The following is a 25,235-nucleotide window of genomic DNA, read 5'->3' as shown; positions in this document are numbered from 1 at the left end:
AGGCTGTAGTACTTCTGTGTCCGTAAGCAGGGCACAAAGTCCTTTGGGAACCATGAAGAATATTTTCTGCTACCAGACATTTAGATTAATCCGGCTCACCAAGCCACCTGGCCGGCACCTTCACAAACATCACCAGCTTTGGACACCTCTGACTCTCACTGACTTTGAAGCCATCCATCGCTGTGAGAGGTCGTTACCTAAAAACTTTAACTTTGCTGCAGATGTGCTGGAACAGTGGTCCCAAAAGGAGAAGGTATAAGATGATGGGCTTCCAGTAGATTCCTGGTGTCCCCTTACCTCTCAGCCTGCCATTTCCTTGTTCTGTGGTCTACCTCTCAATTTCAATGCACTCTTCCACCCTCTTGGTTTTCTTTGTTTTCCAATTTCCCTCCCCTCTCCCCAGGGAAGATCTTAGATCCTCAGCCACATAGGGCCAGCTGGCTCTGGAGCCTCCTCTGTCCCTGATCTCTGCGGTGGCTCCTCACAGAGTTACGCCTCTTTTCCGTCTCTTTTCTGCAAGCCCCACGCAACAGCATTTTGTTTTCAAGCTCGTCATGGGCTTATCCAAAAAGTAGTAAATTGAGTTTTGGTTTTATGAATACAGTTACGACTGGAGTAGTTAGGAGAGAAGCAGAGGTTGATAGGAGTAAAGCAAGCAGCCCTTATGCAATGTTTGCAGTGCAGCCTCAGGACAAGGTCTCTGTGGACTGACCCTCACCCCATGCCAGGCACCGAGCTAAACACTTAACCTAGCAGTGCTTATCAAAATGCGCTAAAGAAACCAATGTTAGGTACTAGACAGACAGGGTATTAAATAATATTGAATCATTCTTCCTGTTAAACACAGAGGGAAAGGCTTTCTTGAAAGCCACTGGGTCTTTAACACTTAACACTTGCTAAACATTCTCTTGAATAAAGACCACAGGTAGAAGCTAATCATCTCCAGATAAAATTTAATGGCATAGTTTTGTTTTTAGCATATTATTTTTCAATAACCTGTTTTTAGCAAGTGTTAATAATGGTTCAATAATGGTGCTGATTAAATGTATATTCCTTCCTAAGTAAATGTTTACAAGTAAAAAGTGAGTCAATGTAAAGAATAGGGCAGGTGCAGACAGCTCTGGCAGAAACAGTGATAGTTCAATGACTAAAGATTGAGAAATACTGACCTATATTATTTCACCAAATCCCCATCACAACCTGGGAGGTTTACAGACAAGGAACTTGACCTCAGAAAAGCTACTTATCCAAGGTCACACAGGACCGAAAGAACATAACTGGAGTCCCTGGTCTCTACAGAGGTGACGTCCACAGGGAAGACACGCACCTGTCATATAATAAATTGGAGTCATCTGCAGTATGAGCACAATGATGAAGGAACCGGAGAAGTCAGTGGGGAAACACAGAGAAGGCTGAGAAAAGCTCACAGACAAACTGACATGTCAACAGGGCTTTTAGGTGTTTGCCAGCCAGAGAAGAGAAAAGCAGCATTCTAGATAGGGGAATGAAGGGGAAACAGGTTTTTTTCCAGGTAATACATAAGGCAAAGAGGTTTTGCAGTACGGATGACTCATGTTGTAGAATGATGGGGAAGAAGTTTCCCCTAGAAGTCAATCAATCGATGCCTCGCTTGACCCTGCTCCTTGTGATTTGTGAAAACCACACCTCAGCCTTTGGGTACCAAGAGATGTCTGGTTCCCAATCAAACTTAGTAGATCCATCAAAGTTATTTGGATGGGACAGAATCTAATTTAAGCAAGAAAGGAATTCATTCAAGGAAAATGGGAGAGCTCACAAAATTGGTCTGGAAGCTGGAGGGCCCATCTCAATGAGGACAGGAACCAGAACAGCTCTCTGGGGATGCATAAGCACCAATAATCCCTAGGCAAGTTTCGGACCAACCATTTTCTGTCTTTTGATTCCTCTCAGAAAACCAAAAAGTCCAGAGAGAGATGGTCTGATTGGTCCAACTTTGGTCAAATGCCCACCCACTGCTCAGGGAAGGGTAAAAGCATCTGAGGAATTCTCTTTTCGAGGCTGTGTTCAATAGGAAAGGAGCAGTTCCCTCAAAGACAAAGTCAGGGTGCTGTTAGTAGAATGCACCAGAACCGGTGCCAAAGGGGAGACACAGCAGATGCCCCATGGAACGGTAATCAGTCATGTTAACCTACCCCTCTCTTTCCCATGTGTTCCCGGTCAGACAGGGGAGAGACCGGTGAACCCCGCCCTGTGGTGGGTGAACGACAAAGGGGATGAGGTGAAATGGAGCTTCAGAGAACTGAGTTCCTTGTCCCGAAAAGCTGCCAACGTGCTCACCAAGCCCTGTGGCCTGCAGAGAGGAGACCGTGTGGCCTTGATTCTGCCCCGAGTCCCTGAGTGGTGGCTGTTAAATGTGGCTTGCATACGGACAGGTCAGTGCCAATATTGAACATTCTGAATCATGCAGAAACGTAGAGACTGAAACTCAAGGGTTTTCTGAAATGTTAGGTCTGATTAAAGCTAAGCGTACAGAAGGCCAAAAAAAAAAAAAGAAGAGGTAGGACAATCATGATGTGACGATAATACCAATAATATTAAGAGGGAGGTATTCGTGGAATAACCATTTTGCAGAAGAGGACACCAAGGCTCAGGTTAAGAAGCTTGCCAAGGTTGGTCCGGCATGGTGGCTCATGCCTGTAATCCCAGCATTTTGGGAGGCCTAGGGAGGCAGATCACGAGGTCAGGAGTTCGAGATCAGTCCGACCAACATGGTGAAACCCTGTCTCTACTAAAAATACAAAAGATTAGCCAGGTGTGACGGTGTGCTCCTGTGATCCCAGCTACTTGAGAGGCTGAGGCAGGAGAATCGCGTGTAACATGGGAGGTGGAGGGTGCAGTGAACTGAGATCGTACCATTGCACTCCCGCCTGGGCAACAGTGCAAGACACTGTCTAAAAAAATAAAAATAAAAACAAAAAAATTAATAAGAAGCTTGCCAAAAGTCATAATTATGATATTCTATTCAGTCACAGCTAGAATGCTGTGCAACTAGGATTTAAAAACAAAGCTCTATGAAAGCAAATTTGGGTACCAACGTCATTTTGCAGTGCTGGATTATCTAGGACGTGTTCATCCAGATGATCCAAAATTTACTTCTCTGAATATACTTGGATTCTCCCTAATAAAAAAAAATACAAGAAGAAAAAGTATTTTAGAGCACCAGGATTTATAAGAATATGATTGGCAGATCCCAGTTGAAAAATCTCTGCCTTTTTTTCAGACTGACTAAAGTAATCAATGACACACGTTCTCTCAAAGCAGTAATTTATAATTTACCCCAAATAAAAATCCCAACAGAATTTTTTCCACTCTAGGACAGGAGTTAGCAAACCATGGCATGTTGGTCGGGCACCTGTTTATGTAGGCAGTTCTAATGGAATACAGTCATGCTCGTTTATTTATGTACTGTCTATGGTTCTCTTTGTTTTACCACAGCAGAAATCTTCATTTAGTTGTCGACACTATGGCCCACAAAGCCTAAAATATTTGCTATCTGGCCCTTTATTGAAAAAGTTTTCCAATCCCTGCTCTAAAACATGACAAAAATGTTTATAAGTCAATTAAAAATAAATAAGAATATCAAAGGATAGAATACTATAAAAAACACAAAGATGTCTATTGCAATGTTAATACTAATAAAAATTTAAAAACAACTAAGGAGAAATGACTAAACAATAATAGATGAGACTGAATTTAGTGGAGGTGGGTGTGTATAAGTGATTAAATTATGGCATCTCAACTTGAAATACCTCTAATATGATAATTACAAGGATTTCATAATGCTGTTGAAAATGTTCTTACTGCCAATGTTAAATAAAAACAGCATTATATAGAATTTGTTTATATAAAATTCTTTTGGCATTCACTAAAAAAACTTGCAAAAAACCAATTGTGGGTTGAAAGTAGATTAAAGGTGGCTTGTTATAAAAAATACATAATATTGCTTAGCATAAGTTATGGAATTTATAAAATAATAATGAAAACCAAACACACAAGCTGAATGGTTAACACAAACCCTAAATTAAATGTAAATCAAGCAGGTAAGATTATATTCTCTAAGTCAGAATTATTAAATCTTCTGTGAGAGTATCGAAATTGTACAATACCACATAGCAAAATACTTTGTTTTTTGCTGTGAAGTGTATACAGTAAAACTTAAGATATTTGCTATCTGAAATCCACTAGAAGAAAACTTCCCCCAATCCTGAAGCTAGAGGTCTATGCATTGAGTACATTCATCATCAGTCTACCAAAGGTATTAATTATTTGCAATCACTGAGAACAAGTGGTTTGTAAAATAAATCATCTTGTATTTTTATATGGACTGAATACTCTAAGGTGTTTTCTTAATCAACTTCCTTATCCTTATACATTTATTCACTTTCTCAAGAAGGGATGATATTTAAAAGCTTTTGAAATACATTCGTAAAATAAAGTCTCCTTCCTAGCAATTCAACTCCACATTTTTGTATCTAGCAAACTTCAGGGAACTCACCAAGAAATACGTAGTTTGGCTTATAGCGCACATCTTGGGAGTCTGGGAAATGTATCTTTGAATCTTTTCAATCCTTTGCCACTTAATGACTTTGTGACCCTTGGGCAAGTTATTATTAATGTAGTGGGTTTAATTTCAAGGGAGATATCAGGCACATAATAAATGCTCAATAAAGAGTAGTGGTTATCTGTAATACTTTATATACACTCCACTTCCTCTTTTCAATAAATCACTTCAGAAAGTACAAACTACCTGTCTCTTTCATCTAATTTGGCCATGTATGTTTTTCTCAGAATGAACCGGTACTTTTAAATCAGAGATCTCCAGCCAGTGTTTAGAATGACATGAGGAGGTGAGATAAACTAAACATTGCCAAATAGTCTAGGCAAACCTTGATGATGCCAGACCACTAGGATCCATAGAGTTGAGGGCTGGCCCTGGCACTCACCAGGTATGATCAAATCTCATATTCCATCAATGGACACACACCACGTGGACACAGACCTACCAGGGTTGCTTAAAACAGTAGTCTCTAGGCATCTATCAATAAAAATATTTAAGATACACATCTTCCCATCTGGGTATAGCTACTTATGTGGTCCTACTGCACTAACATGTTATGCATATTATGAAACATACACAAATGAGATCAAAGCATTTAAAGAATTTTAGTTTCTCAATTTCTAATTCTGTAGAATTTTTAATATTATTTTAAAAGTTAAGCAGAGATGGGGGTCTCACTATGTTGCCCAGGCTGGTCTCAAACTCCTGGGCTCAAGCGACCCTCCCACCTTGGCCGCCCAATGCACTGGGATTATAGGTGTGAGCCACCATGCCCAGCCAATAATTTTTTATAATTATATTTTCTTTTTTTAGTCCCAATGGATTGTCGAAAAACTCACTTTGGAAACCACTGTTTTTTTCTTTTGTTTGTTTGTTTGAGACAGAGTCTCATTCTGTCACCCAGGCTAGAGTACAATGTTATGATCTCAGCTCACTGCCACCTCTGTCTCCAGGGTTCAAGTGATTCTCCTGCCTAGGCCTCCTGAGTAGCTGGGACTATAAGCATGTACCACCTCACCTGGCTAATTTTTGTATTTTTGGTACAGACGGGGTTTTGCCATGTTGCCTGAATTGGTCTTGAACACCTGAGGTTGATCAAGCAATCTAATGACCTCGCCTCCCAAAGTCCTGGGATTAAAGGTGTGAGCCACCACACCTGGCAGGAGACCATTGCTTTAGAAGATTGGATAAGACAGTGCTCATGAAATGTGTTATAAATTGTAAAGTGCCATTTAAGTGGAACATAATGATTTAAATGTGATGTTAAAATGTTACATAATAACAGCCCACCATTATAATGTCTGCTATATTACAGACACTTATTATTATTCTTCCCATTTTACAGATAAGGAAAGAAAGGCACAGAGAGATCAAGGTCACAAAGCTGGTAAATTGCAAGGCCAGGATCAGACCCATGGTCTGTCAAACTCTGAAGCTCTAAGGGATCTCTCAGGGATCAGGGTCCTGTGCAATATCCTTGGAGATCAAGGCAGAGGTAGCTGAAGGATGGATTCTGATGTTTCTCCTCACCGAGGCACAAAGCCCAGGTCTTCCACAGGGCAAGGCTTACTAAATGAACAGCAGTTCTGTTCAGTGCAGGGCCCTCTTGTCCTTCCCAGGGATCGTCTTTATGCCAGGAACAATCCAGCTGACAGCCAAAGATATCCTCTACCGGCTGCGAGTATCCAGGGCCAAGTGCATTGTGGCCAGCGACGAGGTGGCCCCAGCTGTGGAGTCCATCGCATTGGAGTGTCCTGACCTTAAGACAAAACTCCTGGTGTCTTCACAAACCCGGAATGGGTGGCTCAGCTTCCAGGAGTTATTTCAGTGAGTATTTTTCCCAGCCAATCTACACTGCCAGCAACAACACAAATTCTAGCTACATCTTGGAATCTCTTTGCCTCCAAGGATTCAGGAACGCTGTGAGTTGATCTGGTCTCTTATTCAGAAAATTATCTAATAGCCAGGTATGGTGGCTCACACCTGTAATCCCAGCACTTTGGGAGGCTGAGGTGGGTGGATCACACGAGGCCAGAAGTTCAAGACCAGCCTGGCCAAAATGGTGAAACTCCATCTCTACTAAAAACACAAAAATTATCTGCGTGTGGTGGTACACGCTTATAATCCTAACGACTCAGGAGGCAGAGGCGTGAGAATCGCTTGAACTTGGGAGGCAGAGTTTGTAGTGAGCCGAGTTTCAAAAAAAAAAAAAAAAAAGAAAGAAAAAGAAAAGTATTACCTAATAAATGGATTTAAGGACAGAAGAAAGGGCTGTCGCTCTGCCTCCATCCCCCTGCTTTCTTCTGTGGTCTACCATGAGTACCCAGTGTGGGTTGGCCCCTGCTTAAACCTGGACCACATCTCCCACCATGCTCCCTTTTCTTCCTCGAACATGCCCCACCTCACTCGCCACCTGCTGCTTCTTCTGCCTGGAGTGTTCTTATTCCTTTTCATGAGTGGCTCCTTCTTGTCACATTTTGACTCAAATATTTTAGCCTAAGTGAAGCTTTCCTTGACCGCACTCCCTAGAATAGAACTACAAGCCACTCGTTACATCCTCCTCCTGTTTTCTTCGTATCACTCACCGCCATCTGAATTATCATGTCCAGTCATCCACTCCCTTATATAGAGTCTTTTTTTCTCCTCTAGAGTAGGGTTTGGCAAATTCAGGCCCACAGGCCAAATCCGGCCTGCCACCTTCGTTGTTGTTTGTTTGTTTGTTTCTCTCTCTCTCTTTCTTTGGAGACAGGGTCTAACTTTGTCACCCAGGCTGGAGTGCAGTGGTGTGATCTCAGCTCACTGCCACCTCTGCCTTCGGGTCCAAGTGATCCTCCTACCTCACCTTCCTGAATAGCTGGGATTGAAAGGCGCCTGCCACTATGTCTGGCTGACTTTTTAATTTTTACTAGAGAGGGAGTTTCATCCTGTTGGTCAGACTGGTCTTGAACTGCTGACCTTGAAGTGATCTGCCCACCTCAGCCTTTCAAAGTGCTGGGATTACAAGCGTGAGCCACGACACCCGGCTCTGTTTCTCTAAATAGTTTTATTGGAATGCATGCATGTTCATTTATTTACATGTTGTCTATGTAACAACAGCAGAGTGGAGTAGTTACAACAGAAACTGTGTGGCCTACAAAACCTGAGATACTTGCTATCTGTCCCTTTACAGAAAAAATTTGGCAACCTCTGCACTAAACCATACATTGTAAGAAAACAGAGACTTTGGGTGGTCTATCTCTAGTTTCTAACACATAAATGGTACTTAATATTTATAAACGAATGAACAAAAGAGATCACAACTGCGGTTTTCCTTCTATGTAAAATGAGGGTAGTTATACTGTACATATCTCAAGTGTGGTTTTGAGGATAAATTCAGTGAATGTGTGAGAAGGTGTTTTTTAAGCTGTAAAAAATGAGTAAAATGTTAATTAATGGCATTATCCTTCAGAGAGGTGTTGAATAGCTTATGTTAAAAAAAAATTCTTTCAGAGAAGTTTATAGAAAGAGAAGACATGTAAACCCCACTGAATAATAGAGTAGTTTTCTTTGTTAGAATGACATTTTATCCTACTAATTAACATCAACCAAATACTATTGGCCAATCCCAAAATTCTTTCCCAAGGGCCACACCAGTGAATATTGCCTGTGTCTTTTTTAAGCTGTGTAACCTTGGATACGTTAAATAACATTGCTGAAACTCTTTATCTTATGTGTAAAATGGAGATAATGATAGTATCTACCTCATGGGGTTATAGAGGATCAAATGTGATAAAACATGTAAAATTCTTAGCTTAATGCCTGGCACAGAGTAATTATAAAGATCACAGTAATTATAACTGCTGTCATTCTTATTATTAATCTCAAGTCAACAAAGTCATTCAATAGTGTAGTGATTCCTAAGGTAATGGTTTACCCATCTTTATTAGTAAAATACTTTTTAACATACCCTCCAATACATGTATTTATTTATAAATGACATACTTGTACTTTTGTGCATTATACACATCCCAAAATAAAAATTTTAGAGGACGAGTGAAACAATACAATACTTTTTAACATATCCTCCAATACATGTATTTATTTATAAATTATATCCATGGCCTTTTGTGCATTGTACAAATTCCAAAAATAAAAATTTTAGAGGATGAGTAAAACAACAATTAGATCACCCGAGATCTAGCCTGAGTGACAGAGACCCTGTCTAAAAAAATTTTTTTTTCATTTGCAATTCTTTTTTCTTCTCTATGCCAGTTACCTTGTGCACTCTCCGAGCAGCAAGCACTTCCACTGCAGAGACTCCTGTCCTAAACAACTTTGCCATAATCTGTTGAGTCCCCAAGAAACTTTAAAGGGGCCCCAAAATTTACAACAGATAAAGCACTTTAAATTCATGTGGATTTCAAATGGAAATTTGCACACTTTGGGAGCGGTTTTCAAGATGGGAAAAAAATCCTCATTTTAAACCAATGACTTTGGAGTGTCATAACTCCAAAAAGGCCATGGACTGTTTCTCTAAAATCTAAATGTCTCATTGCCAACAGTTGGCACACACAGCAATAATGTGGGCTAATTTGACATTGTTAGAGCTGATCTTCTATTCAAGAAGTTCATTTTAAGGCTTCTTGCCCTCCTTCTGCCTCCCAAGTATAGAAGGCCATTAACACTTTCCAGAATATTCACAATGGGATGGGGGAAAAGGTCACAGTTACAAGCCAGCCTGATAGTTCTCTTTTTCTGTCCAGTACAAAGGACCTTGTCCTGTGGGTCCAGGACTCTGGATTCTGATCCTGAGGGGGTCAAGATGGTGTTCCAGGCACAGGAACAGCATAACCAAAGATATGGAAGCAGAAACAAACAAACAAAAAAAACAACAACAAAAAAAAAACACCACAAACCAAAAAACCAAAAAAACCCTAAGATGTGCAGGGAATGGATTACAAGCAGTTTGGTTTAGCTGGAGAACAAAATAAAGAGTCAGAGTGAAGGCTGGAGGAGCAAACAGAGGCCAGATTATGGGAGATCTCATATGCCATGCTAAATCTTAAACTTGACCCTCGGTGGGTGTTTTTTTTGTTTTGTTTTGTTTTTTTGAGACGGAGTTTCACTCTTGTCACCCAGGCTGGAGTGCAATGGCACGATCTCAGCTCACCGCAGCCTCCACCTCCTGGGTTCAGGCAATTCTCCCGCCTCAGCCTCCTGAGTAGCTGGGATTACAGGCACGCGCCACCATGCCCAGCTAATTTTTTGTATTTTTAGTAGAGACGGGGTTTCACCATGTTGACCAGGATGGTCTCGATCTCTTGACCTCGTGATCCACCCGCCTCGGCCTCCCAAAGTGTTGGGATTACAGGCGTGAGCCACCTCGCCCGGCTGCCTTGGGGGGTTTTTAAGCAGGAAGTTCCAAGTTCAGGTTTGGATTTTAAATGGATTTATCTGGCAGATATATACAGGATGAGTTTGAGGGGGAAGAAACTGGAATCAGAGAGAACATCTTAGAGCCTAATCTAGGGGAGAGATAATAAAAATCTAAATCTGAGCTCTGATGAATAGAGGAAGGAAAGGAAACAAACTAAAGAACGAGCGGGACTTAGAGAGTGTTGGATGTGGAAGATGAAGGAAGAAGGAGTCAAGGCTGAGGTGCTTTTAGCTTAGGCATTTGGTGGGTGGGTACCATCAGCTGGAGAAAGAGCCAGTAGATGAGGTTAACAGTAAGTTTAGAGTTGGACATCGAGATTGAAGGGTCTCTGAAGATTCAGATGTCCAGCAGGTAGTAGATACATGAGTCTCGGGGACAGGAGGCAAAGATACAAATCTGGAAGTTATTACTATATAATTAGTTCTGAAATCTGGAAAGACATAACTCAGAACTCGGGTATGCAAGGAAAGGAAGTCAGATAATGGAATCACGGCTTGAAAATCTTGTCACTCACAGACTGGTATTTTTTCTTTTAGAAAGATAGACAGATGGCTGGATAGATGAAGGATAGATAAGTAGATAGGTAGGTAGGTAGATGGATGGATGAATAGATGAAAGATAGATGGATAGATAGATAGATAGATAGATAGATAGATAGATAGATGCCTTCTATGAAAAGGTTTCCAAACTGGATTGAGAAATGTTTAAACATAAGAAGTCTCCCCACAAGGTATTAGATTCTGTGAAGAAACGCCCCTCTCTAGCCCAACACATGTCAACTTTACTTTATGTATATATTGAAAAGAAAATATAGTTGAATGAATTATCTTTTTATATTTTAAGGGGAGGAAGCAAGTTATCAAGAAAACCATGCTAATCTTTTATGAAACTATTTTTAAATAATCCTTACTGTTGGCCAGGCACAGTAGCTCATACCTGTATTCCCAGCACTGTGGGATCCCGAGTGATCCTCAAGGCAGATCACATGAGGTCAGGAGTTCGAGACCAGCCTGGCCAACATGGTGAAACTCCATTTCTACTAAAAATACAAAAATGAGCTGGGCATGGCACATACCTGTAGTCCAAGCTACTAGGAAGACTGAGAAGAGAGGATTGCTTGAACCTGGGAAGTGGAGGTTGCAGTGAGCTGAGATTATGCCACTGCAGTCCAGCTTGGGTGACAGAGTAAAACTCTGTCTCAAAAAAGAAAAAAGAAATCCTCCCTGTTTTTACTGTTTCAATGACAATGTCACTCATTCAACATCAAGATGAATTAAAGCAGCATCCTTATCTCTGTTCTCTTCAACCAGAGAAATTAAAAATATGATACACCAGACAGGTGTGGTGGCTCATGCCTGTAATCCTAGCACTTTGGGAGGCTGAGGTGGGTAGATCACCTGATTACAGGAGTTCGAGACCATTCTGGCCAACACGGTGAAATCCCGTCTCTACTGAAAATATAAAAATTAGCCGGGTGTGGTGGTGCATTGCCTGTAGTCCCAGCTACTTGAGAGGCTGAAGCAGGAGAATTGCTTGAACCTGGGAGGTGGAGGTTGTAGTGAGCCAAGATCAAGACACTGCACTCCAGCCTGGGTGACAGAGTGAGACTCCATCTCAAAAAATAAACAAATAAAATAAAAATAAAAATATGATACACCTGTCTCAAAAATTCTCAGATACTATACCAGTTATCCATCACTGAGTAACAAACCATCCCAGCAATTAGTGGTGCAAACAGCAGTCATTTTATTTGCTCATGATTCCATGGGTCGCAAATTTGCATAGGGCTCAGCAGAGGCAGCGGGTCTCTGTTCCACATCAGCCTGACTGGGGCTCGAGTATCCAAGGCGGGTACACCTTCAAATCAGGCTGGCTGCCAGCTGAAGCACCTCAGTTTTCCTGCACATAAGACTCTCTCTCCAGCAGGACAGTCTAAACATCTTTATGTGCTGGCTAAGTTGGCCAGCAAGGTAAGTGAAAAGTATGAAGCCTCTTGAGACCTAGGCTGAGAAGTCCCAGAACTTGTACCACAGTGTATTAATGCAAGTAAGTCATGAGACCACCCCATATCCAAACAGACAGGACACAGGCTCTGCCTTGCAATGAGGGAATGGCATACAAGACGATTTGTTACTCAGTGATGGATAACTGATACAATATCTAAGAATTTTTGTACAGGGATGGAAGGAATCGTGGAATTATCTTTGCAGACAATCTTACACAGAGATTGTTAACAGTTTAGTGAATTCAGTGGGTCAATGAAATTAACATGGACCCAGATTCATTCATCTTCCTATCACGCCACCCTCAGCAGAAACCCAACATGGCCAGGGTAGCTCCAGACATCCTGTACTTGTACAATATCAAAGGTCATAAAACAGAATGGGCCAGGAAGAAGGCACATCTCTTCCTCATGACTCTTTGTAGAGCAAGGAAATACATTCCATGAAAGCCTTACATCTCATTGTCCATGACTGCGTCATGTGCCCAATCTCAAACTAAAGGAATGAGTGTGACTGGCTTAGATTAATCAAGATTTGCCCTTAGGAGCTATATGGGGACAGTCTCCCCTGAAGCACTTGATTGCCTGATACCTGAACAAAGTCATTTCTATAAGTGCAAGGCGGAAGGAGACAGCTATTTGGTAAGCAACTAGCTGCGCGTGCCACAGATATCAAAGATACTGAACAAAAATTATTTAAAACTTCGACTCAAATGCCAAAAGATCTTCCTTTAAATAATGAAAACTCCTGAAACATTAATAGCAGTTTACGAAGATTCAATGCTGATTTTTAAAAACTCACAGATTTTCTTTTTTTAAGAAAGCACTTGGGGAAAAAATGTTACCATACGTAAAATGCATCTGTTTTGTTATTAATATGGAAAGTGATCTTGGCTATTTCTTTACCCTACAGGGAGCTAAAGCTTAAAAAAAAGAAAAACTGGGCTGTTCAGTCTTAGCACTGATCTTCAAAGTCCCGCTAAGATTTCTGGAGGAGTTACGTTCAGGAAAGCTTTGGATTAGGTTCAGTTCTGTTAACTATCTTCTGGTAACAAGAGGGCATATGCAGCAAGCAGAAGAAATATCAGAGTTAATCTGGTCTGCTGTCTTCCATCACCAACTTGGGGTCCATATTTTGCAGACTCGCCTCTGAAGAACACAGCTGTGTGGAAACAGGAAGTGAAGAACCAATGGCCATTTATTTCACCAGCGGGACCACAGGCTCTCCTAAAATGGCCCAGCACTCTCAGAGCAGCCTCAGCATTGGGTCCACCCTCTGTGGAAGGTAGGGAAGGCAATTCAGTTTGTTTTTGGAAAGCTCCCCCACAAAGCTGCCAATATGTGTATCCAACTAACTGATACGTCTCCTTTCATTGCTGTAAGATATTGCCCACATAATGGCTACAAAACGGAACTCTTGCTGGCCCTGCCCAACCTAGCTCAGTAAATGGCACCATCTAACCAGCTGAGCAAGCAAGTGCTTAAGAACCAACCTTAATTCAATCCCTTCACAGCGTGTCTGGCTTCCTTTCCACGTTGCCAGGAAGCCCTACTCAGAAAAGCCTTCCTAAAAGAGAGGCTGTCCTACAACTGTCACATCACCCGATTTTGTTTTCCTCATAGTATTCATGCTATTTGAAATAATGGCATTTATTAATATACTTAATTCCCTTTATTGTATATTTTGTTTTCCTCATAGTATTCACGCTATTTGAAATAATGGCATTTATTAATATACTTAATTCCCTTTATTGTATATTTATTCACTATCTGTCGCCCTAAAATAAGAGCAGATATTTGGTCTACCTTGCTCACTGCTGTAGCACAGTGCCTAGCACATTTTGACTTAACAAGTATTTGTCGCATCAATGGACAAACTAAAAGCATCATGCCAAACCCAGACTCCCACTGTGCTCTCAGACCCCCTGGGATTCTGAAAATACCCTTAAGAAGAGTAGAGGTAGAATCTGTTACCTTGCCTGGGACTTCTCTTGACCCTTCTCTGTAGCCCTTAAGTTTTAGGGGCGAGGTCACCACTGAAAGATACGAGCTTGTTTGCTTTTGTTTTTAATTGTTGTTTTGTTTATTTTTGGTCTGTATTGTTGCTTCTTCATATCATTTAGGTATTGGCTGGATTTGAAGTCCTCAGATATCATATGGAATGTGTCTGACACAGGTTGGATCAAGGCCGCCATTGGCAGTGTGTTTTCTTCCTGGCTTTATGGAGCCTGTGTTTTTGTGCACCAGATGGTACAGTTTGACACTGACACCTTCTTAGATGTAAGTCGTGTCCTCCAGCTAGATAGATCTTTAGAGCTCCTCATCTCCCATGAAATCACAAAGAAATGATTCCCAGAATACAAGGCTTCTTGGGCTTCTGGAAATCATTTCTTTATAAGAAGCAAAATCTCCAGGAAACTGACTTTTGAGATGTGTTTGACGGAACGGAGGGGTCACAACTGCAACACTCTCAGGCAGGAAATCCAGACGTGTGCTTCACGTAGCTCAGGATTTGCTATTGTTGCTAAAGCTGTAGCTACGTAAGAATCTGGTTCCAAATAACAGATTAGAAGTCTGAAGTCTAAACGAATATTTCATTTCTGATTCAATGAAACAAAGATAATAGCTGATAAACCAGAAATCTCGAGTGGAGTGAAGATTAAAGGTGGGGGTATCTTTCTCCCAGAGCAGCTCCTCTTATACTCGCCCAGCCTATGCTTCTCATTTAGTTAATTCTCAGAACCCAATACTCTTCTGGAAACCAAGCATGCATGCCCTGCCTTCTCAACCAGGGAGAGCTAGACTGAGATATCAGATAACTCCAATTTCTTTAGCCTTTGGAAAAATGTGATTCAGGCCAATTATTTTTCAACCATGACAAATTTATTAAGTTTAACAAAATATGTATTGTTACGTACAAATTATACCTGGGTGTGAATAAAAGCTATTCACCTGTTCTTTTGCTAACTGGTCTGACAAGATGGTTTAAGGCAGCAGTCTGCAACATTTTTGGTGCCAGGGACTGGTTTCATGGATGACAATTTTTCCAGGGACTGTGGGGAGCAGGGAGATAATTTCAGGATGATTCAAGTGCATTACATTTCTTGTGTGCTTTATTTATATTATGATTAAATTGTAATGTCTAATGAAATAATTATACAAGTCACCATAATGTGGAATGGGTGGAAGCCCTGAATTTGTTTTCCTGCCACCGGACAGTCCCATCTGGGGGTGATGGGAGACAGTGACAGATCATCAGGCATTAGATTCTCTTAAGGAGCCACAACCTAGATCCCTCATGCACAGTTCACAATAGGGTTCGTGCTCCTATGAGAATCTAGTGCCACCACTGACCTGACAGGAGGCGGGGCTCAGGTGGTAATGCAGACAACGGGGGAGTGGCTATAAATACACCCGGCCACTCACCTCCTGCTTTGTGGCCCAGTTCCTAATAGGCTACAAACAGAATTTAGTCTGTCCGGTGGGTTGGGGACCCCTGGTTTAAAGGCCTTAACGTAACACAAAGTTAAGTACACTAACGTAAGAACTGAGATCTCCACATCAGGTTTACAAAGTGCCCTGAAGTTGGTAAGTTAACTTTGCAGTTTCAAAACCCACGTGTGTAAAATAAGAATATTTTTATTTTACGAAAATCATGTGTGTATTTTAAGTGTTATAAAAAACCTTTATAGATTTATACTATTCTTAGATATATACATTATACTTTATAAAAATAATTAGAATCTATGGAGCAGATACACATGAGAGAAATGCTTACTTGCAGATCAAATGTGATTCTTTATCTATGACAATCCAGATAGCCCAGACACATTTTGAGAGCCTTCTCCCAAATTACTTAAGTTTAATACAAATTTGTCAATACATTAAGGCACGTAGTTAGAACTTCTCCGGAAGGAGGAGCTCTAAAACATTGGTATTTTTCTAGATTTCAGATGCCTGGGCCATATCTTATTTAAGAAGTTGGAGACGTAATGAGTTCAGCAAACTTTTTAAAATTAAGGCCTAAAAACTGCTTATTTCTACATTTATTCAACTTACTCAAAAAGACTGACATACTTTATAGGAATGGAGCTGGAAAGGTCCCAGTAGGTTAGCTTATACATCCATATCAATACTGTCCATCAATACATGGGCAGTTACAAGATTACACTATACAAGGTAATCTGTAGCCCTGAGGGAGAATAAACCAGTTCATACTTTGGGTTTCTCAAATTCAGCAATTCACTCGTTGAGTTAGATTGTGTGGGCCTATTACTGTAATATTAATATATATATATATATATATATATATATATATATATATATATACACTCTTTCCAGTAATTGGAAATTCCCAACAGATATACAGTCACTAGTGATGAGTAATCAATATTTGTTTTCTTATTCCTAGTAGTGACCATGGGACGGGCATATATTAATGGAAGAGAATGATAGGGTGTAGCTGTCCGCTCTAGTCATGGCCTTTGATGGACCACTTCTGACATCCGTGTCTTTCTTCATCATCCAGACACTCACCACTTACCCCATCACGACCCTGTGCAGTCCTCCGACCGCGTACCGGATGCTTGTGCAAAAAGACCTTAAGAGGTACTTGGGCAGAAATCTCTGTTTGAACTACAAACAATAGCTACCATCCAGCATTACAAATCTTCCTTTTTCAGCACAGGGTAGCCCAGGCTTTCCTTAGTCTTACCACTACTGATATTTTGAACTGAATAATTCTGTCCCTGGGGGACTGTCGCATGCATTATAGAATATTGAGCAGCATCCCAAGACGCTATTCGATGCCAGCAGCACCTCCTCCTCCCCATTTCTGAAAACCAAAAATGTCCCTAGGCACTGCCTAATGTCTCCTGGGGGGCAAAACTGTCCCCTAGTCTAAGAACCACTGGAATATCCTCTAGGACAACTGGACGTTTTTCCAAGGACAACCAGACCTCTATAGTCCCAGAACCGTCACTCAAAAAATTTGTCCTTAGTTCTACTCTTTTGGAAACATTGTCATTTAGAACCAGCCCTCAAAAAAGAAAGAAAGCAAAGCACATTTATACTCCTTTGAAGAAAAGCTAATAAGGTGTATATAGGACTTGAAGTTCAAATTCAATTTAGCCAAACCCTATGAACATCCAGTAGAGCCTCACTGTATATTTGTTTAATTCAAACTCAGTACGTGAGGAAGGAAAGGAAGAGAGGAGCACTTTAAGTAGTGCAGGCTTGCCCATCCTCTTTTGCCACCAAAGTGTGGTTGCCCGAGGGGAAAGCGCTATGCGAGACAAATAAAGCAAATGTGAATCTTCTCTTTTCCTAGTCAGTGTCAACTCCTTTGTTCCTATGTCATGGCTTTTAAAACGAGAGCATCTCGCTCACGTTTCAAGAGTAATTCAGGGACTACTCAGTGATTATTTTGAATGCATATGATTTGTATTCTACCTATACCCTCTGGCCCATTTGGCCATATCTCCGTGTCTCAGATGCAGGCTATTCCAGACTTTTCCACCTATATCCAGTAAGGCTGGTGGCTAAAAGCTAAGCTCCAAAGTCAAATAGGCAGGACCCTGCTTCACTTACTAATAGTGTGGCCTTGGACACTCAATCTTGCTAAGCCTCCACCAACTCCATCTATAAGACTGGCTTAAGAGTCCCCTCATAAGGCTGCGGTGAGAATTTCACGTAAGTGACATGCTTGGTGGGATCACCCTGACAAGTGGGAGGAGCCTGGTACAGAACATCATGAGTATCAGCTCAGTCCTCAATTACGTGGAAGTCTTTGGGCAAGTTCTTTAACCTCTCTGACCCTCAGTGTCCTCGTGTGTAAATAGGGGTTGAGAGGATTCTAAGAATGCTTGCAAAGCTCTCACAATATACAACTGTTTCATCAGTATTAGCTGTTCTATCATGTGGCTCATAATAAGCACTTAGTATCATTACTAGCATTTTCCCCTGCCTTTTTACATCTTTAATAGCTAAGTTCTCCTCCACCTGTTAAAATGTAAGCTGTCAGGAGTTTTCGTAATAATCTCTAGTGTGCCCCTCCTATGTCCAGAACGACATCTGGCAATACAGTAGTTGTTCAACAAGTATCGGTTGAATGAACTTTCCTAAGACTTGCCTCTCCTGGTTGCTATGCTTGCTGCTTGCATGTCCTAGTTATCTTGCAGTGAAAGCCCTCGTTCCTCTTGAAAAGACCCCATGCAACTCTGTCTCTTCAGATACAAATTCAAGAGCCTGCGGCGCTGCATGACGGGAGGGGAGCCACTCAACCCCGAGGTGCTGGAGCAGTGGAGGGCGCAAACTGGACTGGAGCTGTATGAAGGCTACGGACAGACAGAAGTGGTATATCTAAAGGGCATTTATGTTTAATATATACGGCGGCCTTTCTGCCCCAGGATTGTCAACTGAGCCCCTGAAGTGACTCCACTCCACTCTGGATTTTTATAGACTTTCCCAGTATATCTCACCTTGCCAGTAGTTACCAAAATGGCAGATCACTCAGTTAGGTTTTGCTGAAGGGGAAGGATGATTATTCCATCATTCCTGCCTCCCCCTCATGCAGGAGAATCTCAGAGGTGTTAGGGATGTGTGAGGTTCAGAACTGAGCAGCTCATCTTTCCACTGTGCCGGGAAGAATCCTCTGAGAGCGTCCATGGGGGATTGATTCCAAAGAACACTTAATGGAGTCTGAGGAGTGGTTTTCAGAGTGTGGTCCTCAAACCAAGCAACATCAACATCATCTAGGTAGATTTGGCAGAAATGCCAAATTCTTAGACCCCACTTCATACCTAATGAATCAGAAACTCTGGGATAAGGCCCAACAAGCTGTGTTTCAACAATGCTCCAGAATCTCAAATTTGATTCTAATGCACACCCAAGTTTGAGAACTGCTGGTCTCAAATAATATATTTCAGAAGGTGTGCCTGCCTACCGGGAAAATCAGTCAAAATCAAATCTTAAGTTTCATTGCCATAATATAGTTTCAGAAAATAAACTTTTGTGTACTTACACAAAGCTTGTCCTCTCAACAGGGAGTCATTTGTGCCAATCAGAAAGGCCAAGAAATTAAACCAGGTTCAATGGGGAAAAGAATGCTGCCCTATGATGTCCAGGTAGGTTGGGAAAATATCTGACCACTTCAATAAAGAAGAAAGAATGTTTTCGTTTTCTGCTGTTCATTGTGTGATTATTCACAGTCTGCTTTCATTTTGTGAAAAGAAATTTTAAGAGCATCAATTGTTTCTTTCATTCTAGATTATAGATGAAAATGGCAATGTTCTACCACCCGGCAAAGAAGGGGAAATTGCCCTCAGACTAAAGTCTACACGGCCCTTCTGTTTCTTCTCTGAATATGTGGTATGAGGATAGGAAGTGCTAGTCATGACTCGATACAGACTTGGGTTCGAATTTCATTTCCACCATGACTTGCTATGTAACCTTAGGCCAGCAACAAAATCTTCCATCAACTGTAAAATGGGGACACTGTCATGTATCGCCCAAGAGTACTGTAAAGATGAAATTCCAAATGTAAGAAACTGTTTCAGCGGTTAGCGTCAGAAAGGAAAGCTGGGCAGGCCGGAATGGGTGTACAGTTGGGGGGGTGCTAGAGGTAGAAGAGGAGCTTTTTATTATACTCTTGAGGGCCTTTTGTATTTTATATTATGAACTATCTTTTATAAAACTTTAATTTCCAGCCAGGCACAGTGGCTCATGGTTGTAACTGTAGCACTTTGGGAGGCTGAGGTGGGAGGGTGCCGTGACCCCAAGAGTTCAAGACCAGCCTGGGCAACATAGTGAGACCCCATCTCTACAAAAACATAATACAATTAGCCAGGTGTGGTGGCACATGCCTGTGGTCCCAGCTGCTCAGGAGGCTGAGGTGAGAGGATCACTAGAGCCTGGGAGGTCGAGGCTGCAGTCAGCCACTGCACTCCAGCCTGGGCGTCACAGAGAGACTCCGTCTCGAAAGATTTTTAAAAAATTGATTTCCTTTAGAAGTCGGCTGTGTCATGTACTAGTCACTTAATGAGTGCCATACCCACCTCTGTTCTGACCAGACTAATCCCCAAATGCCATCCTCCTTTCCTAGGACAATCCAGAGAAAACCGCTGCCACAGTAAGAGGAGAGTTTTACGTCACTGGTGACAGAGGAGTGATGGACAGCGATGGGTATTTCTGGTTTGTTGGCAGAGCCGATGATGTCATTATATCCTCTGGGTTTGTACATTTGCCACTCTGAAGAGGCAACAACTTGACAGGGAGGGAGATCTCTTACTTGGGGGATGTGGTGGTCAAAAACTTCTTTTCCTCTTCAGGTACCGTATTGGGCCGTTTGAAGTGGAGAGCGCACTCATTGAGCACCCAGCTGTTGCCGAATCAGCTGTTGTCAGCAGTCCGGATCGAATCCGAGGAGAGGTAGATGAATGCCATTAATTAAAGAAGCAACTTCATATTTTCTGTCCATTTGACTACCGTAAAGGGTGAACCAAGAGTGATCAATCTATTAATTCTCATTATGAGGCATGCATTTGGGCAAAATATAAATCAGGCAACCAACTTTACAATAAGTTACATCCCAAAGGGGAGGTATTAGAATTCTTTTGATGGAAGTGACAGAAACAATTCAAACTGCCTTAAGTTAAAAAAAAAAAAAAGGCATTTGGCTCATGTAAGTGACAAATATGTAAGTACAGCCACATCCAAGGGTTCATGTGAGGTCAGCAAGACTTAACCTCTCTTTGCTTTTGGCTCTGCTGTCCTTTATGATGGCTGCATTTAATCAGGTTCTTCCTGCTTGATAGTAACCAACTCCAGATGTATACGGCTTAGCAGCCCTCCACCCCTTCAGGGAAGGATACAGCTCTTTTTTCAATTGCTTCAAGTAACTCTCAAGACTTCATTTGCCTACCTTAGATCACGTCTCTAACCAGTGCGGTTCAGAGACTGGTATATGCTGATCGTTCAGACTTGGGTCATATGTCTAACCTTGGAAGCAGGTGTTGGTGTCAATCCCTCCAGAGAGAAGTTAGGGGAATAACCCACAGGAAAATTAGAGTAGTTACTAAAAAGGAGGAACAGATACTGCATACGCAAAAGCCACAGATTTCACTGAATGAAAAACTGTCATGGAACTGAGAATACATTTTCCCACAGAAACAAGGCAAATAGAAAATTGTGGCCGAGCGCGGTGGCTCGCGCCTGTAATCCCAGCACTTTGGAGGCCGAGGCTGGTGGATCACGAGGTCAAGAGATCGAGACCATCCTAGTCAACATGGTGAAACCCCGTCTCTACTAAAAATACAAAACATTAGCTGGGCATGGTGGCGCGTGCCTGTAATCCCAGCTACTCGGGAGGCTGAGGCAGGAGAATTGCCTGAACCCAGGAGGCGGAGGTTGCGATGAGCCGAGATCGCGCCATTGCACTCCAGCCTGGGTAACAAGAGCGAAACTCCGTCTCAAAAAAAAAAAAAAAAAAAAAGAAAAAAAGGAAATTGTGGCCAGGTTCCCAAATGCCTATTTAGGACCTAAGAAAAGGGAACTCTGGCAATGACAGTAATTGCCTAATTCTAGAAGGAAGTCCTATTTTCCTAAGTTTTTCCTCATGGAAGTTTCCTGCAATACAGCACGTGGCAAAATTTCACCTCCCTCCCACACACCTGTGAGCCTCTGCAGTGACACCGTCAGTCCCAACACCCTTACCTCCCGCACGCACCCCACTCTCCATCCATTTCGTTCTCAAAATAGTTTCTTCCTGTCATCATGTTCTTATTCTCCCATTATAAACGATTTCAGCTGAACAGAAGTAACCACCAATTAGAATCAACGTATGAACAATAAATAATATAAAGTATGCTTACTAATCTCCGTAATTATCTGATTGGTGGGTTTCAAACAGTATTACAAAGAGAAGCAAATCATATGCGGAAAATGAGCTCAAGGAGATAGATAAATCCTTCCTGAGAGCTTTTGGTTTTTTGTTTTGTTTTGTTCTGTTCTGTTTGAGACGGAAACTTGCTCTGTCACCCAGGCTGGAACGCAGTGATGCAGTTACAGCTCACTGCAACCTCCCAAACTGCCGGGCTCAATCGATCCTTCTGCCTCAGGCTCTCGAGTTGCTAGTACTGCAGGTATGCACCACTGCACCCTGGCTAATTTTTTTTTTTTAAGTCTTTATAGAGATGGGGTCTCACTATGTTGACCAGGCTGGTTTCAAACTCCTGGGCTGAAGCTATCCTTCTACTCGGCCTCCCAAAGTCTTGGGGTTATAGGAAGCCACCACACTCAGCTCCTTCCTGAGATGTGATCTTCCGGGATACAGTCCTTCCTCCAATGAGACCCTCCAAACTCCTTTGAAACTACGTATTCTCTAGGAGCTTCCATTTGTCCCCCTGCTACGTGCTTCTGATGGTATAGGTTTCTAACGAAGTGGTCATCCATAAACCAAGGACTGCCTGTATAATAAATAGGATCAGTCTGACTGAAATGTTAAATTCATGTGTGACCTGTAAATAGAACTTAGCTTTCTTGAACTGCTGCAATCCTCACACTCATAAACCATTTACCTGAAAATATTCTCCAAACCTCACTTTGGGCTGGGTGCAGTGGCTCAAGCCTGTGATCCCAGCACTTTGGGAGGCCGAGGTGGGTGGATCATGAGGTCAAGAGATCGAGACCTTCCTGGCCAACATGGTGAAACCCTGTCTCTACTAAAAATACAAAAATTAGCTGGGCATGGTGGCATGTGCCTGTAGTCCCAGCTACTCAGGAGGCTGAGGCAGGAGAATTGCTTGAACCCGGGAGGTGGAGGTTGCAGTGAGCCGAGATCGCGCCATTGCACTCCAGCCTGGCGCCTGGTGACAGAGTGAGACTCTGTCTTAAAACAAACAAACAAAAACAAACAAACAAACAAAAAAAACCCTCACTTTGTAACTGTATCCAAGCTTTGTTCAGAGGTAATCTCTGGCATTTGTAATCACACAAACTGTTATTAACAAATAGTAAACACCTGTGTTCAGCATTGGTTGCAAATCCTTGATGTGTCTGAAAAACAAACAGAGCTAGATAAATTTACTTTTCTGTTGCAGGTGGTGAAAGCTTTTGTTGTCTTAGCTGCACCCTTTAAGTCCTCCAACCCAGAAAAATTAACTCTTGAGCTTCAGGATCATGTGAAAAAATTAACTGCACCTTACAAATATCCAAGAAAGGCAAGTACTTTGCCCAAAATTTAAGTTTGGATGTTACCAAATGAAGGTCTAAGCTAGAATTAGATTTTACTGGATTTTTGATTTTACAGTAGCTCATTATATAGGTAAAAGACACCTTTTCAAATTGTTTAACTCTAAGAATTTTGCCTTAAAGTGTTTTATATTAGAACAATATGGGCTGGGCGCGGTGGTTCACACCTGTAATCCCAGCACTTTGGGAGGCCGAGGTGGGTGGATTACGAGGTCAAGAGATCGAGACCATCCTGGTCACCATGGTGAAACCCTGTCTCTACTAAAAATACAAAAAATTTAGCTGGGCATGGTGGCGCGTGCCTGTAATCCCAGCTACTCAGGAGACTGAGGCAGGAGAATTGCCTGAACCCAGGAGGCAGAGGTTGCGGTGAGCCGAGATCGTGCCATTGCACTCCAGCCTGGGTAATAAGAGTGAAACTCCGTCTCAAAAATAAATAAATAAATAAATAAAAGAACAATATACATGAATTATAAACCAGAACCTTTAATCAACTCTGTAATACCGAATCACTAGTAAGAATCTTTCTAGGATGAATTTGTCCCATTCTGTATAAGAAAAACACAGTGGCAAAGAAGTATCAAGTGCCTTGTTTTTAGGGACAGCACTTGATTCATCTATCTCAGTACTCTTAGCGCTAATACCCCTAAAAATTCAAAGTACATGCCTTTAAGTATCAAGTGACCTCATTTAATGTTCAGAAGAAGATGGTATGCAAAGAAACTATGGAATCCGTCCGGAAACCTTCAGAAAGGATTTAAGAACAATACTACATAAGGACATGAAGATGGTCCTGTAATTTCCTTCTAAGTGTAGAATTGGTTGATATTTACTGATCCTCTGCATGAGATTTCTATTTCATTTAGCATCATTTCAGTCAAAAAGTAGTTAATTTCAGCCTGAAAATGACTCACATTTTCTCCATTAAATTCACTAAATCAGTGACCTTTGACTTTCAGAAGGGTTATTTGAGGGCATTTAAAAATATAGTAGTCTTATTTTGAGAGAACACAAAGAGGATTTTTATGGTCAAATCAGAGTGGAAGGGGAAACTGTATATATTGCAAATTATCCCTAAAAAAAAATCTTCCTCCAAATTTCCAGGATCCAGCTCTGAAAAGAGAAGAACTGGGTTCTTTTTGTATTTAGCTGTAGTCTCCATTTTCCAGGAACAGTAGAGGCCTAGGACTAGTTTGAACTAAGGGAAAGCAATGGAGTAAAGGGATTATTACTTTCTTCTGGCAAAGCACTTAAGTGAATTTGCACTAAAAACCCAGAAGATGGAGCTACACTGTCACCCGTCTTATATAAACAGACCAGCTTCTGGTGTCCATGAAACTCAATGAGCTTAGGCTAAGATAATCTCGACTTAAAAATTCTGAGTTTCATACAACCTCTCTCCTGTTGCACTGACAGTTGGAAGGATGGAATCAAGTGTCTCATAACGTTTTTCTGTCCGTTAGGTGGAATTTGTTCAGGAACTCCCAAAGACAGTCACTGGGAAAATCAAACGCCACGTTTTAAGAGACCAAGAATGGGGACGAACATAATTTGATATGAAAACTAAAGGGTTACCTAGTAATATCGTTACTCTCTCTTAGTAATTGCTCCTGATAATTTAGTGACTACTGTCTTAAAATGTTTAAGATCTTTCCTGATAGAAAACTCAACTGTTGAGTTTTTGTTTTTTACTTAGCTAAAAAATTTAAAAGTAAAAAAGTAAAAAATCAAAGCCTAAAAATATATGGCTAAAAATTGTTTTAATGACCAAAGTGACAAAGGTAATGATGATGATTTGTAATGTTTAAAATCTAAGGAATCAAATGATTGCTTAGAAGAAGAAAATGCACAATGAATCTGTATTTCATTCACCTTGTGCCTAATTGATTCAAAATAAAGACATATCCTAAGAACAATGTTCAAGACAGTTTCTTCTGCTTAACATCTTTATGAGACCAAACTTTGAGACCTTA

The 25,235-nt window shown here is 41.4% G+C and overlaps 1 protein-coding gene across 3 annotated transcripts; it reads left to right on the top strand.

Moving 5' to 3' along the window:
* ACSM4 (acyl-CoA synthetase medium chain family member 4) lies at positions 1-25,203 on the top strand. Of its 3 annotated transcripts, none has more exons than XM_039472172.2 (13): positions 1-253; positions 2,201-2,411; positions 6,217-6,424; positions 13,157-13,300; positions 14,139-14,295; positions 16,544-16,623; positions 18,246-18,369; positions 19,059-19,139; positions 19,282-19,383; positions 20,117-20,244; positions 20,343-20,442; positions 23,112-23,231; positions 24,726-25,203. In XM_039472172.2, exons 1-13 carry the CDS (start codon positions 53-55, stop codon positions 24,810-24,812), a joined length of 1,743 nt encoding a protein of 580 aa, XP_039328106.1. In that variant the 5' UTR covers positions 1-52; the 3' UTR covers positions 24,813-25,203. The 3 variants fall into 3 exon arrangements, with proteins under 3 accessions (XP_039328106.1, XP_039328107.1, XP_010331262.1); XM_039472173.2 differs by having other exon boundaries at positions 3-253; positions 20,117-20,205; XM_010332960.2 differs by lacking the exons at positions 23,112-23,231; positions 24,726-25,203 and adding an exon at positions 21,181-21,898 and having other exon boundaries at positions 3-253.
* The last annotated feature ends 32 nt before the right edge of the window (positions 25,204-25,235 follow it).

The sequence above is a fragment of the Saimiri boliviensis genome, chromosome 7 (assembly GCF_048565385.1).
Source record: "Saimiri boliviensis isolate mSaiBol1 chromosome 7, mSaiBol1.pri, whole genome shotgun sequence".
NCBI classification, from domain to species: domain Eukaryota; kingdom Metazoa; phylum Chordata; class Mammalia; order Primates; family Cebidae; genus Saimiri; species Saimiri boliviensis.
The sequence above is the reverse complement of the archived record's forward strand: the minus strand, read 5'-3'. Positions and strand labels throughout refer to the sequence as shown.

Coding starts and splice junctions, on each gene's coding strand:
- ACSM4 (XM_039472172.2), top strand. CDS start 53: ATGAAGAATATTTTCTGCTACCAGACATTTAGATTAATCCGGCTCACC. Junction 254..2,200: donor AGTGGTCCCAAAAGGAGAAG/GTATAAGATGAT, acceptor GTTCCCGGTCAG/ACAGGGGAGAGACCGGTGAA. Junction 20,245..20,342: donor GATGTCATTATATCCTCTGG/GTTTGTACATTT, acceptor TTTCCTCTTCAG/GTACCGTATTGGGCCGTTTG.